The sequence below is a fragment of the Equus caballus genome, chromosome 1 (genome assembly GCF_041296265.1).
Source record: "Equus caballus isolate H_3958 breed thoroughbred chromosome 1, TB-T2T, whole genome shotgun sequence".
Taxonomy (NCBI): Eukaryota; Metazoa; Chordata; class Mammalia; order Perissodactyla; family Equidae; genus Equus; species Equus caballus.
The window spans coordinates 28,023,567-28,038,905 of NC_091684.1; the positions used below are offsets into that span (position 1 = coordinate 28,023,567).

General features: G+C 41.1%; 1 protein-coding gene across 7 annotated transcripts in view; it reads right to left on the reverse strand.

Annotated features, from left to right (window-relative positions):
• The window catches only part of CNNM2 (cyclin and CBS domain divalent metal cation transport mediator 2), a 156,745-nt gene that overhangs the window by 24,335 nt on the left and 117,071 nt on the right, over nt 1–15,339 (reverse strand). For 3 of the 7 annotated variants that reach the window (XR_011421279.1, XM_023640152.2, XM_023640147.2), the window contains 3 exons: nt 8,347–8,490; nt 5,301–5,438; nt 3,077–3,246 (listed from right to left, as the gene is read on the reverse strand). Coding sequence is in view for 3 of the 7 variants with exons in the window: in XM_023640152.2 (XP_023495920.1) it covers nt 3,077–3,246; nt 5,301–5,438; nt 8,347–8,490 (452 nt within the window). In the remaining 4 variants the exon portion in view is untranslated. Of the gene's footprint in view, nt 1–3,076; nt 3,247–5,030; nt 5,096–5,300; nt 5,439–6,421; nt 6,480–8,346; nt 8,491–15,339 lie in introns of those variants that run through there. The other 4 variants (XR_011421273.1, XR_011421266.1, XR_011421280.1 and 1 more) reach the window with 3 other exon arrangements.

Below are 15,339 nucleotides of genomic sequence, written 5' to 3' on the forward strand. Positions count from 1 at the left end.
AATTTTTAAATGGTTTAGGAGTTCTCAATTATGCATTTTTATGTCTAACTTTATTTCATTACGGTCTATGCAAGTGGTTTTATGAAATTTCCATCTTTCTAAATTTACCAGAATTTACATGTGACATAATAAAGGATCAATTTTTATGAAAGAGTCACATAAAACATTTTACAAAGTGTATTTCCCTGGCTTTATATTTCATTTTCTCCAAGTTTCTGTTAATTTTGTTCATTATGCAATTTAAAACTCTAACCTTTTTGTTTTTTGGTATGCTTGTTCTTTTACGATAGTGGGGAAAATTTCCACCAAAATTACATTCCTAACTATTTCTACTTTTATGTATTTTATTGAGTTATTTAAGGCATGTAGAGCCAATGAAGATTTCTTTCACTATTTATTGTGCTTGTATCACTGAGCATATTGATCCCTCAGCACATTTTAGTTTAAAAATCTACTTTTTCAGATACCACCTTAAGTTGTAGTCTTTTGATACATATGTACTGGGAGGTGCGTGCCTAGTAACTTAAAGAGCACTCCTTTAATTAATCTTACTTACAGGATGGTTTTGAATAAATTAAACTTTATTCATCTCTGGTTTAAACTCAAAATGATGTATTTCTATTTCTAACTATACTGCAAACACCAACAACTTAGCAAAAGAGCTTTCCCTGGCGTCTGCAGAGGAGGGCGGCCCCTGGGCACTGGGGCCAGGAACGGAAGGCAGATCTTGCTGCTTTCTTCTGATTTAATGCTCTGGAACTGCAGTGGAACAAGCTCAATAACCTGGCGTGAATTTCCAATATTGGATTAGCGACATTTTAGAGTGGAATATGCTTTGTAAGTAATGATAGCTACACTGGGTTGACAAGGTTTTATGGTACTTCATTCTTTATACTCTGGGTATCTCAGGTAACTGGCTGGCCTGCAACAACATGATTTGCACCAAACTCTCTAGTTTAAACACCTCCATAAAGTCCTTTTAATCCAGCATGTACACTATTTATAAAACCCCCATGACATCATCAGTTCAACAACTCAGAAAACTTGTCACATTTATATAAATATTAACATGACATAGGTATTCAAATACAAGTACACATACACAAATGCCTTATCGAAAATCTCTATTTTAAAGACTTATAAATGGATAGGGATTATCAAGTGCCTCTTTCATAATATCTATTTTTAGGTACACCAGCCAGAAATGGCTCTCTTTTTTTTGGTTTGTTTTTGCTAAGGAAGATTCACCCTGAGCTAACATCTGTTGCCAATCTTCCTCTATTTTGTATGTGGGTCACCGCCACAGCCTGGCTGCCAACAAACCGTGGAGGTCCGTGCCCAGGAACTGAACCCAGGCCACCGAAGTGGATCATGCTGAACTTAACCACTAGGCCACGGGGCCAGACCCAGAAATAGCTTTCTTATATACCAATAGAGGATTACTGAATCACAACTTTATAAATGCTACATAAAAAAGTGACAAAAGCCACATAGTTTCTAATATTACTACTGAAATTCATGATGTCAATCCTCAAAGTTCTTTTAAATAACCATCGTTAATGTAACTCAAAGTTTCTCTAGGGTTAAGGAATATTCACATCTAGCTTTTATGAGGAACATGAATGTTTTATGCTCTCAGGGCAGTAAATAAAACCCATTCCCTACAGGAATGTACAGGGCAGTAAATAAAACCCATTCCCTACAGGAATGTACAGGGCAGTAAATAAAACCCACTCCCTATAGGAATGTACAGGGCAGTAAATAAAACCCATTCCCTATAGGAATGTACAGGGCAGTAAATAAAACCCTTCCAAGATTCAAGCTTGTCTATCTCCACAGAAAGAGAAAAACACAATTCGGGGTTGAATGAGGCTAAGATTAGAAGAATCAGGATACTGAATTAGGAACCTGCCAACAGAAGTTTCCAGGAACAACTGTATGAAAGCAGCATGTAACAGGTTAATCCATGGATTTTTCCACAGCTCCTCACTTCTGCTTCCAGACGCCACAATACTGTCCAAACGCGGGGCCTGAACACAACATTTTCCAGAGTTTCTGACATCTAGACATCCATTAAGAATTACTTTCAAATAAAAAGAAATTTCTTAATTCATTTAGATAATTGGAACCTTACTGGACTCATGTAAATTATAGGGCCTACGAAGTACTAATTATACTCTTTCTTATAATGATACCTCCAATTCATATCTAGGAAGCAACCAAGAAAGATGAGAACGCTTAAGGGGCTAGTATTCTTGTATTGAAATGAACTCAGATTTCCTATCAAAGTAGTTCTTCAATAAAGAGGTACAAGAAGTCAATAAAACTAGCACTTTATTCATTGGAATGTTCATCTTGATCTCCAAGCCAAGGACAGTGCTCTTCTAAGTGGAACTCTGACACAACACGGGCCTCCCGTCAACTCAAGCACCAAGGCCCCTCAAAGGGGTCCGGAATGGATTGACCTTCCAACCTTATACATTGGATGATGTTATACTGAGAAGGAATTCAATTCCCATTGCCAGGAGAGGCTGTGGTTATCACATCAGTTCCTCTGCAAAATAGAGTCTGGTTAGTAAAGGAATACAAAAAGAAAACAATAAATGGATTATTTTGATGGTGTGAAGGGAAGAGATAGTAAGATATCTCTAGGAAGCTGTATAAGACCAAGTCCTAATGAGGGGTACAAAAAGAAAAGGCAATGAAAAGAAGACCCAAGGGAGTCAACACACTCAAATTTCAAATGCCCAGCCAAGATATGGACATCTACAGGTCATTCCCCAAACTCTTTGAGGAAAAATATAACAATGGAATTCACCATTCTTCATTTGACTCAGTGCCTCAGCAATCACTAAAGTGCCCTTCGGTAGCGGAAATTAAAGTAACTAATGACATTGCTTTATACTGGAATTATTTTACAGATATGAAAACAGGGAGATGAAATTCTCCCGCGTATAAAGCTACCCCGGAAGTTAAGTCTGCAAACCTCGACACACATTCGCCTACACCAGCTCTCCTCAGAACCGGAAGGATGGGGATCAATGAGATCAAACAACTATTGAATAATTCTTCTGACCTGCAAAATGAGAACGAAGTAGTCTACAGGTTTGTTTCGCTGGTAGAGGTAGTATTCTGGGGCTTTCTTGTTCTTCTCATCATACTTCAGTTCCTGGATGACATTGGGGTGCTTTAGCAGCCTTAGAAGGATCTTCTCTGACATCTGGGATGGGCTAAATGCTTCTACTTCTATAGATATAAACACAACTTGATATTACACTTCAAATGGATGGAAAAAATTACACTAGTGATTAAGGTGTTTAGATAACAAGAATACTTGGAGTCAAAGTGATACAATGTGGATAACGAGACTTCCGTTTGGTGATCCACTGGGGGCGGATTACCTGGGAAAAATTAGAAAATGCTGAATTCTCATATTTGTTTCCTTTAAATTTTTCCTTTTCCACCTGTCGTTTGTTTCAGTTCTCATAAAAATACTCTAATTTTCTGACTGATAACAAAGGAAAATCAACCAGAAGCAGGCTCCTTGACTGCCAGGACGCCCTTCAGCAGGCCACAATAGTCTGGCTGTCCCACAACAGCCAGAGGAAGAAGCGAAGGTCAGGAAGCATCTAGGTGTGCGTTAGTACCAGGTGCACAGACGCGGTGCCCCACACCTCATTCTCCCACTCAACTACCTGCGAAAGTCTGGGAACAAGGATGGCAGAGATTCGGAATAAAAACAAGGCACGTGCACACATCAACATGCACTCCAACTTGCCAATCAAAAAAAAAGTAATGTTGATCTGTATTTATAAAGATATCGATTTTATTTAAAATAACAAAACCCAAAATTACTGATTGAAGGGTGCTATACAGACACTGGACTTCATGGCATCTCAGAGGCAGATTAGGATAACATTGCGTTTTAAATTGTGGTTCTTAAATGATGAAGACTATTATCAGAATTAGAAAAAGAATAATAAGTTAAAGATATTATTTATAGATTTAAAATTTTTTAAATTATGTTATATATGAAAATTATAAATTCTGTATTAGCTTCTGTGACTTTTTTGTTATAACAAAATAAGATAATACATTGCAGAAATTTTGGAAAATACAGAAAAAGATAAAGAGGAAAATTAAAATTACCTATAAACCAACCACTCATAACCATTCTGAGTAACTGGTGAGCATTTCTTTCCAGTACCTTGCCTGGGCAAGTGTGCCTGTGTATACATGTGTGTACACACAAAAACAACTATAATCTTACTGTACACACAGTTATATACCCTGTTTTTTCTCACTTTATATTAAATTATGAGTCTTTTCCCATGTCAGAAATATTATATTGTGAGCATTTCCATATATCTGAAAACATGATCTTAAAGAATGCATAACATTCCATCACAGGGCTGCTGTTAGCCTTCTTTTCAAAATATTGAGTACACTGCATGCAGCTGAAAGGCACTGGCTGCCCTTCTTGGACACAGACGTCTTCTACAGGCCACTGGGTACTTTCGGATTTTCTCACACGTCCCCCGGCCAGCAGAGCTCACCCTTCACCTAGAGAGCCACGTGGGGATGTGAGAAGGAGCGGTCCGTCTCCTAAGTCCATTCAACCTTGAGCTCTCTGGAGCAGTCAGTGCCGGCCGGGTTGGTGGTTTTAATAATGTGAACACTTGCCTCCTCGAATGGGCCCGAGTTAACAATCTGATTTGAAGAGGCCATCAAGAAATCCATGTCAAAGTTCTTAGAATTTCTGATTTTGTTAAAACCACAAAAGATAGATTTAATTTTGAAAATGTATTTGTCTTCTTTGCAAATCATAGCACCTGTGTTACCACTGATGTCCAATTGTTCGTCCAAGGCAAGCTGAAGAGAGAATTACTCAGCTGTCTACCACGCAATGAGGTGGCGTCTGGTTCACACTGTCAGCCTACTCCACCAGCTGGCTCGCCCCTGGCCTGAGCTGGAAGCAGATGACCTGGCCTACCGTTCACATGCAGTGTGGCACTAACATTCATCCTTACCTTTCAGACCAATTTTAAGTTACTGGTCCACCCCTGGTAAATGTCTCAGAGGGTTCATGCCGACACTGAACACAGGAGAGGAGAGAATTTAAAAAGAAAAAAACAAAACAAAACAAACAAAACAAAAAAAAAACAAAAAACAAAACACAAAAGTGGCATTACTTATCACCCCATTTCCCAGCCTCCACCCCCGCCCGCCCCAGTCAGCGGTGGGTGAGAAACACGCTCCAGGGTTGGTAGAGATTTCAAACGGTGATAAGCTGCACTTGCCTGTTGCTAGGAAACGGTGCATGGCCAAGAGAAGCTGTGGTGATATTTTAACCTTCATCTCGCTGTCTGTCTGCTTAAAGGCAGAAAAATCTTGCTTTCTTTCACGATGGGCCACTTTCTTTTTCGTTCTGTTATCAGCTGAGGGAAGAACGAGAAAAGAAAAAAGGAAGGAAATGCATTCCATTAGATCGGGGCTCTTTTTGAATGAAAATGAAAAATCTATTGGCAAGGCTAGACTCTCTCTCCAGATTGTGGGCAGTCTGTGTGCAGACACCGCATGGAAAGAGGAAGGGAGAGGGAGTCCTCGTCAAATGAGTGCAGCAGCCATGACACAATCCGAAGAAAGTGCTAACAGGCAACCTGATTAGTAGCAACTATAAACATGCTCCCTGAGATCGTTAGAACCCTTGTAAAGTACACGATTGGGCAGCCTTGGACGGAATCCCCGTGGATCCTATAGAACCACATAGCAGCCGAGCACGTGGCCTGGAGCGCGCAGTCTCCTGCTACTCAATGTCACCACACTGCAGCAAAGCACAATCTCCGTGCTACAAAGAACAGGCAAGCACGCCCCTGCCTTTAAGAGGCTCCTAGCCTCTGCCCAGCGAAAACACACACACAAACTTCTTAAGAAACAAACGAGAATGCTTTCATAGAACAATATTTTAATAATAGTATCTGGTAGCTTCAGCTCTACCCCAGACAGCGAGATCCTCTAGGTCAAGCAAATATGAAGAAAGTGATAGAGGTCAGCAAAGTTCCTCCACAAAAGGCTGGACGGCAAATATTTCAGGGTCTGCAGGCCACACGGTCTGTGTGGCAACTACTCAACTCTGCTGTTTAGCAAAAGCAGTGAGATGTAAACAAAGTAGCTGGCAGTGTTCCAACAAAGCTTTATTCTGCACGTGCAGTTTGAATTTTGTATCATTTTTGTTTGTCACAAAATAACTATCCCTTTGATTTTTTCCCCAACAATTAAAAAATGTAAAAGAAAAACATTCCTAGCTTGTGGGCCGTACAAAAAGCGGCAGCGGCAGGCACTCGGGCGCCGTAGTTTGCAAACCCTGATCGAGGAGGTGTCTAATGCAAAACCTTTAATCAGGTTGCCTGTTGTTACTTACTTTGGACTGTGCCATGACTGCTGCACTGATATGATGAGGATTCTCTCTCTCCCTTCCTCTTTCCACGACAAAGAAACGATCAAAAAAAAAAAAAAAAACTAGGTTAAAGCGCAGACCCCAGTCCCTTGCTCCTTTCCCGAGAACCATGGGTCTCTGTATCACCATTTCACGCCTAGGGCAAAACAGAGTGATTACTACGCTTGTTCTGGGGAGAAGGCAATTATAACTTATAATTTTCTTCTGTCTCAAATTCTTTTGAGAATCAAGACAGTAAAAATCAACACAAAATTGTAAAATAACTTTCTAATGGCAAAGGCAGTCATCATCCCTGATCTCCAGTCTAGACCAAGAATATACCCGAAACCACGAGTTCAGCATTTTATATGAGTATGTCATGGTAGGCAATGCTTCTGTAGGAATTCAGTCTAATGGAGGTTTAAAAGTTAACTGAAGGGCTGGCCTGGGGGAGCAGTGGTTAAGTTCGCGCACTCTGCGTCAGTGGCCCCGGGTTCACCAGTTCGGATCCCGGGTGTGGACCTACACACCATTTATCAAGTTTATCAAGGGATGCTGTGGCAGGCATCCCACATATAAAATAGAGGAAGATGGGCGGGGATATTAGCTCAGGGCCAGTCTTCCTCAGCAAAAAGAAGAGGATTGGCAGCAGATGTTAGCTCAGGGCTAATATTCCTCAAAAAAAAAAAAAAGAATTTAATTAATTAATTAATTTATAAAAATTAAAAGAACTAATGTTTAAAAAAACAAATAAATAAAATAAAAGCCAAACAGAGCCCAGACGCTCTTTCTCTATCCCACCATTAAGAGCCCCAAACGTCTCAGGCCTTTAGCCATCTCTGGGATTTTTAAACTCTTGACAGAGTCTGACTTTGGTGAAAGTGAGGCTGAGGAAGGTTTAAGTTCCACAGTCCAATGATCCAGTTGTGTACAGTAATGAGATAAGATTCAGGTTCCACGCTCAGCCCAGGATCAGGCCTACCCTCGGGCAAACAGGTGGGGATACTCCCCACCCCCTCGACCCATCCCCCCAAAAAGAAGACAGAGAAGCAGAGAAAGGGAAAAACAGATTCTTATTGTGTACCCCACCCTGTACTGCCTCCTATACCCCTACGTTGCCATCACCGCCCCAGCAGAACTATACTCACGAACCTCGCCTCTACCCTGGCCCATCAGTTCTGTAACAAGGAAATTTAAACAGTTGCTATCCATCAATTTAACATATCTCCCTCACTTTTTAAGTACTTGAATTAATGACCTTAAGTAGAAAAAGAAATTTATCTGAAAACAATTTACCTAGTTGTGTAAAATGAAACTTTAGTAAAGAACAATTCTTCTTCCACATGTAAAATAAACGTAAAAACCAAGAATGAGGGGCCAGTCCTGTGGCTGAGTGTTAACTTCGAGTGCTCCACTTCGGTGACCCAGGGTTTCACCGGTTTGGATCCTGGGCACGGACACAGCACTGCTCATCAGGCCATGCTGAGGCAGCATCCCACATGCCACGACTAGAAGGACCCACAACTAAAATATGCAACTATGTACTGGGGGGAGTTGGAGAGAAAAAGCAGAAAAAAAAAAAGAAGAAGATTGGCAACAGTTATTAGCTCAGGTGCCAATCTTTAAAAAAACAAAAAACCAAGAATAGAGTTTTCTGTTCAGGGCAAGTAATGCCCAGATCAATGGTTAGAAGCAGCTGGCTTTTCAAACAATCACTGCCACTTGACATTACAAGACCTGCCTCTTCCTTTGCCCCCAACGAAGGGACTGGAATACACTGATAGGTTGTGCACACATGGCGCATAATTAGAAATAGAGGCAAACAACTGGAGAGGTGTCAGATGACGCTCAAACAACATGACGAGAAAAGCAAACGTTTGGGGAAATTACACTCAGACGATGCTACTCACTGTATAAATCTGTTTCATCTAGAATCTCAGATTTGATGATCTCTTCGATCACGTCTTCCAACGTGACAATGCCCAGAACTTCATAAAACGGGTCCCCCTCGCCCTCGTTGTTTACTCGCTGCACGATGGCCAGGTGAGATTTACCTGCAAAGAAAAGAAAACAAAGTTGAAGACGTAATTTTTGGAATTTCCTGAATGAAGCCTTATAGATGATTACGGTAAAAACAGCAGCAAACACAGATACCATATTACCAAAGTTTGCATTTCAGCATTTAAAAGTGGTATGAAAATGCCACAAACAAATGGAAAAACTTTGTGAGGCATCAAAACGAGCCCAGTTAAGCCAGAAGAATGTCAACTTCCACACACACTGTTGTGCACCACATCACTGTTTGCTTCCTAATGGATTTGGTCCTCAGGAATGGCAGCTCTTCCTCTGTGACCTTTTAGCAACTGCTACTTTACTTTAGGAGAGCAGTTCCCAAAGTGTGGTCCATGGAACCACGGGGATGGCCAAGACCCTTACGGGAGGCTGCCAAGGTCAAATCATTTTCATTAGAATACTAACATGTTCCTGGCCTTTTTCATCGTGTTGGTATTTGAACCACTGGTGCAGAGCGGCCCCAGCACAAATCAAGGCAGTGGGAGCACACCGTACTAGCAGTCACTGTGTTCTCCACCACCACACGCAGTAAGAGGGAAAAACGTCAGTTTCTCTTAAGAATACCCTTGATGAAGCAGTACAAGTTGTTAATTTCATAAAATCTTGCCCCCGAATCCCCGGCTTCTAATAGTCTATGTGACAAAACGGGAAGTAGCGTGAAACACTCCTGTTGCCTTCTGAAGTCGGATAGTTGTCCTGAGGAAAAGCACTTGGCAGTCATTTGAGTTGCAAGTTGCACCAGTCACTGTTTTCACTGACATCATTTTTACTTGAAAGATTGGCTTCCAAACAAACTACGGTTATTCAGACTTGCATATTGGGCAGATATTTTCTTGAAAATGAACAAAGTGAGCCTGTTACATTAAGGAAAACAACAGCAGCATTTGCTGCCAATGATAAAATTTGAGCATTTAAGGGAAAATCAGAATTGTGGGAAACTTGCATCTATCACTGTGAGCTTGAGAGCTTCTCAATAAAGACTTTTCTGATGTGATAGGTAGTGATATTAACAAATATGATTTTTTAAAATATTGAATAATGAAATGTGTTAACATTTCAAAGATCTGCATAACTTAGGGAACCAATATTTTCCCTAATGATGATGTTAGCAAATCATGCACACGTCAGCTGTCTATTCAGAGTGCAAGACATAACAAGGGATTTTTTAAAGTAAACCTTTTATTTTGCAGTAATTTTAGATTTCCAGAAAAGTTGCAGAGACAGTATGGAGAGTTCCTCTATACTCTTCACTCAGTTTCCCCCATTGTTAACATTTTACACTACCATGATATACTTATCAAAACTAAGAAATTGACGTTGACACAGTACTACTCAGTAAATTCCAGACCATGTTTGGGTTTCACCAGTGTTCCCATTACTGTCCCCTGTCTGTTCAAGTATCCGATCCAGAGTACCACACTCCCCAGTCTCCTCTGGTCTGTGACAGTTTCTCTGTCTTTCCTTGTTTTCATGACCTTGACAATCAAGGAGTACTAGTCAGGTATCCTACAGAATGCCCCCCGATTAGGATTTGTCTGATGTTTTTCTCATGATTACACTGGGGTTATGGGTTTTCTAGTTACATCATATCAGGGCTTACATGACGTCACTGGTGATGTTCACCCTCCCACTTGGTGAAGGTGGTGGTCCCCAAGCTTCTCCACTGTAAAGTTTCTAACTTTCCCCTTTCTCTAATTCTGTTCTTTGGAAGCAAGTCACTACGTCCAGCCCAACCCCAGGGAGGGGTGCAGGGTAAGAATTAAGCCCTACTTCCTGGAGTGGGGGAGTATCTACATATATTATTCAGAATTATTCTGTAAGGAAGATTTCAGACCAAACAATTTTAATGTAACAGTGCATCAAAAGTCCACTGATATAGTTTCAGATTCTACGTTGCAACTAACCTTTAAGAAACTACCACTTGTCTACTTTTGGTATAGTCTCAAAGGAGAATATCCACAACTGTCCAAAAAGGCTATTAAAACACCCTTCCCTTTTCCAAATACATATCAGGGTATGGCCAGATTTCCTTCACATACTTCAACTAAAACAGTATACTGCACAGATTGAATGCAGAAGAAGGTAAGAGGACCCAGCTGCCTTCCATTTAGCCAGATAATAAAAGAGATATGCAGGGTGAGCCCTGGTGGCCTAGTGGTTAAGTTCAGCGCAGTCTGCTTTGGTGGCCCAGCCCCAGTTCCTGGACATGGACCTACACCACTCATCTTTCAGTGGCCATGCTGTGGTGGTGGCTCACACATAAAAAGAGGAAGATTGGCAGCAGATGTTAGCTCAGGGTGAATCTTCCTCAGCAAAAAAACAAAAAAGAGACATGCAAAAAGGTAAACAATGACACTCTTCTTACTATTTTTGTTTTGGAAAATAGTTTTCTTAATAAAAATGCTATTTATGTTAAGCTATAATGGATTTATTATTGTCTTTAAAAAATTAGTTAGTAAGTAAAGTTTTAAACTTCTCAGGCTTCATTTTAAATACAATAAATATCAAAAGATACAACCCACAGGGAAGAACACATGCTCTGAAGTCGAACAGTCCTGGATTTGAACTCCAGCATTGCCACTTATTAGCCATTACCAGCTGTATGGTCATAGCTTTTCTAAGCCTCAGTATCCTCATCTCTAGACCAGGCTCAGAATAAATGCTGCCACATAGAATTGTTATGACTGTGAGAGATAATGTTGGTCACCAGCAAAGACAGTGCCTATGATCCACTGGGTGATCAATGAATGGTAACGCTTATTAATTAATATTCTTTCTCAATTCTAAGGCACCATCAACTTATCACCAGCATAGAGACAAAAAAGAAAACACTACATTAAACGTACACCTTGATTAAAGGATGCATCTCAATTTCAGAAAGATCTTTTAAAATATTAAATGCATCTTTCAAACACCAATATTGGCTTTCCCAATCCAAGGCATGTGAGGCAGCTGAAACATATCCTTAAGCCAAGCAGACATGATCTGAAAATCTCATAATCAGTGAATATGTATATTATTTTTTAAATGACAGGGTGGGTTTTTTTGGGCGGGGGGAGGGTGGGCCTTTAAATAAAGTTTACTTAAAACCTAACAAATTGGGCAAGTTCACTAGACACAACCAGCCAGACAAACTAAAAATATTCTGCAGGCCAGGTCTGATCAGGTTCCCAGCACTTACTCAGAAACTGGCTTTGGTTCTGTGGGTTTGTCAGCCCCTTTCCGCTCTGCCTCAGGCCCCTTTATAGGCAACAATGTCTGGAAGCCTAGAAGTTTAGATTGTTAGACAATTAGGCATCCTAACAATTTTCATCCTTAGCGTGCTCACCCTCAAAGAACGAAAATATTTTGAGTAAATGAGACTAGGAGGGAAACTTATCAGCAATAGATATAAACACCACATCAGGTCAAGTCAATTCTAGTGGAGTCAATTCCGTCCAGTCGGTTTCTCACATCTGCTTTCCCAAGGACCCAAACATAAGCAGTTAAAAATTCTTGGTGAATGCTGTCTGTCGAAAGTTAAATTCTTTTGCTATTCCCAGCTTGTGATCATTTAAAAGGAATTTTCCAAAGCAAGGTCTAATATTAGACTCAAAATGAAGTTTCCATTCCGCTGAGGCGCTATTCTCACCAGAGTAACTACCGCGTAATCAGATTGTCTTGGAGCAATTCGTTTAAATGCAGATGGACATACTTGGAATACCAGCTCGATAGCACCAACATATCCGCCTGGAAAGGGCCTTACTCTAGGAGAGATTGTCCATGTGAGTTAGGCTTCTGAGACTGAAAATTATTAAGTTTTCTTCCAAGCCCCCTTGTAGCCTGCTATACCCCCATCTCCAAAGCTGAAGCTTCTGCATCTGCAGAGCCACGTTCTCTGAGCTTCGGAATTCCCGGTGAGGAGTCCTGTTTTTTGAACCTTCTTCCCGGCAGGCAGAACAAAATAAAATGACACCCCCTTCTCTCTTATCCAGCATTTGGAGAACAGCAGTACAATGCACCTATCCCCTACTTCAATATTCACTGCCGGGAGTTCAGTTTTCAGCCTCATCAATGGAGCATTCAAAAGGAAAATGTAAACAACTTGTCAATACAGAAATTTTAAAAATAGAGCTCAAATAGCATCCTTCTTAACCTGAGAGTTGGAAGGATTAAGTCAGGAATGAAAGCACAAAAGGAATTTCGGGAAACTATTAAAAGACTAAGCCAAAAACTGAAAAATATCATGAACAGGGGTCAGTCCTGTGGTGTAGTGGTTAAGTTCGGCGCCCTCCGCTTCAGCAGCCTGGGTTTGCGGGTTCGGATCCTGGGCACAGAACTAAACCACTCATCAGCCATGCTGTGGTGGCAACCCACATATAAAGTGAAGGAAGACTGGCACAGAGGTTAGCTCAGGGCTAATCTTCCTCAAGCAAAAAAAGAGGAGGATTGGCAGCAGAGGTTAGCTCAGGGCTAATTTTCCTCAGCCAAAAGAAAAAATATGAATTGATGGATTCTTAACTTCCAAAGAGAAGAATGAAAATACAGCAATCAGCACAATATGCAGTTATAGGCATTAACACTAAAACTTTTAAATATACACAGATTAAACAAACTTGATAAACTGTATACAGAATAAAGCATACGTTCCTGTCACAGTTTGGGTTTGGAGAGAGCCCTTTTTGGCTGGCTGTAAGAGGTCTTGCAGTATTCCAGTCACTCCAAACTGTTCTGAAATTTAAACCCCTAGCCTCTCCCCTCCTAATCTGGTCCTAGTAATGGAGGAGAAAGGGATCACCAAGCCAGGCCTAAGAGAATCTAAGCAGGCCTGTCTTCAGAGCACAGGGACCTATTGACACACCTCCATTCAAACTCAGAATCATGAGCAAGTTAGAATGAGACATAAGCTAGAGCGTTCCTGTTTCTTTAACCACTATGTGCTCAAGGCAGGGCGCTTGTGCAGACGAACTTAGAAGAACATGTCTTCATTGTGAGGTGGACTGAGTAATGAAAATAACCTATACACGGGAAAACTGTGATCAGATTCCTGCTCTGCCTGCTGCCACTGTTCCCTAAATTGAAGTTTGTTATTTGCATACACTCTCTGGAGAACCATCCCAGAAAGGCAGCGAGTTGCCATATTTGCATCCTTTAACCTCACTACAATGCTAGGCTCAAATTCTGAATGACAGATACCATTTGAATTTTGATGGGAATAATTAACTAGATAGCGATTGGGCTGACAAAGGGCACCTGTAACTGCCTGATGAAAATATGGACTCGTTGGCTATCATGCGAGTTTGATGTCATGAGGTGAAATGGAACAGTAGCCAGACTAATTGAAATAGCTAAGGAAGAAAGTCAAGAGGGGAGATGAAGTAGAATGGAATTAGGAAAACTTGACACAGCTGTGCTAATAAAAAGTGGCAGACAGTAGTCAAAAACACCTGAAAATGCCAGCACAAAGCAAAGAGAGTCCATGGGGTCCTAAAATGCCACTCAAACAGCAGGAAGAAAACAAACAGAAGATTCAATAATGAGAAACCAAAGCCAAACATTTTATACTCCCCATTACTGCTGTGTTGCCCAACTCCAGGGGGCACCATTAGCACAGAATGCAAGGCCTAATGGTTCCTCTGCAGTCGTGCAATGCTGGGGCCCCTCGCTAACCAGGGCTAGGGCAAATGAAGTGTTTGATATGTCTTTGTTTTCAAAGGATTCCCAGTTTTTCTAAAAGAGAAATTATAATAATTCAGTAGGTAGGAATCAATAAAGTTTCTAACAGTGAGTTCTATGGGACTAGTGATAAAAGGGAAAAATACTCTGTAAGTCAGAATTTGGGTCTCACATAACTAAAATGAAATGGGATGGAGGATATATTTGCATGTGTCAAGGAAGTCAATACACCTTACTTAGAATTAGAATTAGATTTAGTCTGATTTACAAAAAATGAACAAACTGATCAAGTGAGCTAATATAGATGAACAAAATTTATAATCCACAAAATACAACTCATTCATTCATTCAATATATATGTACTAAATGCCTACCAAGTGCCAGGCTCATTCCTCAGGGAACAAAGCAAAGCACTGGTTCTCAAGGGAAGGAGATAGACACTAAAGGAAACAGACAATAAAAACCATGTCAGGAGCCAGCTCTGATGGCCTAGCAGTTAAAGTTCAGTGCACTCTGCTTTGGTGGCCCGGGTTCGGTTCCCAGGCACGGAAACACACCACTTGTCTGTCAATAGCCATGCTGTGGCAGCAGCTCACATGGAAGAACCACAAGAACTTACAACTATACACAGGGGCTTGGTGGTGGGGAGGGGAGAAAAGGAGAAAGATTGGCAACAGCTGTTAGCTTAGGGCAAATCTTGCCCTGGGAAAAAAAAAAAGCATGTCAGATTGTGTAAAATGTGCTGTGGAGAACAAAAAAGCAGGGGCAGAATTATTTAATATCGGATGGTCAGGGGAAGGTCTCTCTAATAAGGTGATGTTTGAGCAAAGCTGAAGGGCATTAAGGAGCCAAATGAAGCAGGTACGGGGCTGGGGAGGATGTTTCAGGTGGAGGGCATGACACAGGCCCTGAAGAGAGAGAGGCCTGATGTACTTGAGGAAAAGGAGGCCAGTGTGGCTGGAACAGAGTGAGCAAAAGAGAAAGAGGGGCAGGCGAGGGTGGTGTGCAAATCATGTAACCATTATAAAGACTTTAGGTTTTACTCTGAGGTGGGAAGTCACTGGAAGGTTCTGAGCAGAAGAGTGACTTGATCTGTATTGTTTTAGAAGGATCCTTCTAGCTGCTGTGGTGAGAAAAGTCTTAGCAGCTGATGGGAGGAGGCTGGCAGTGGGGAA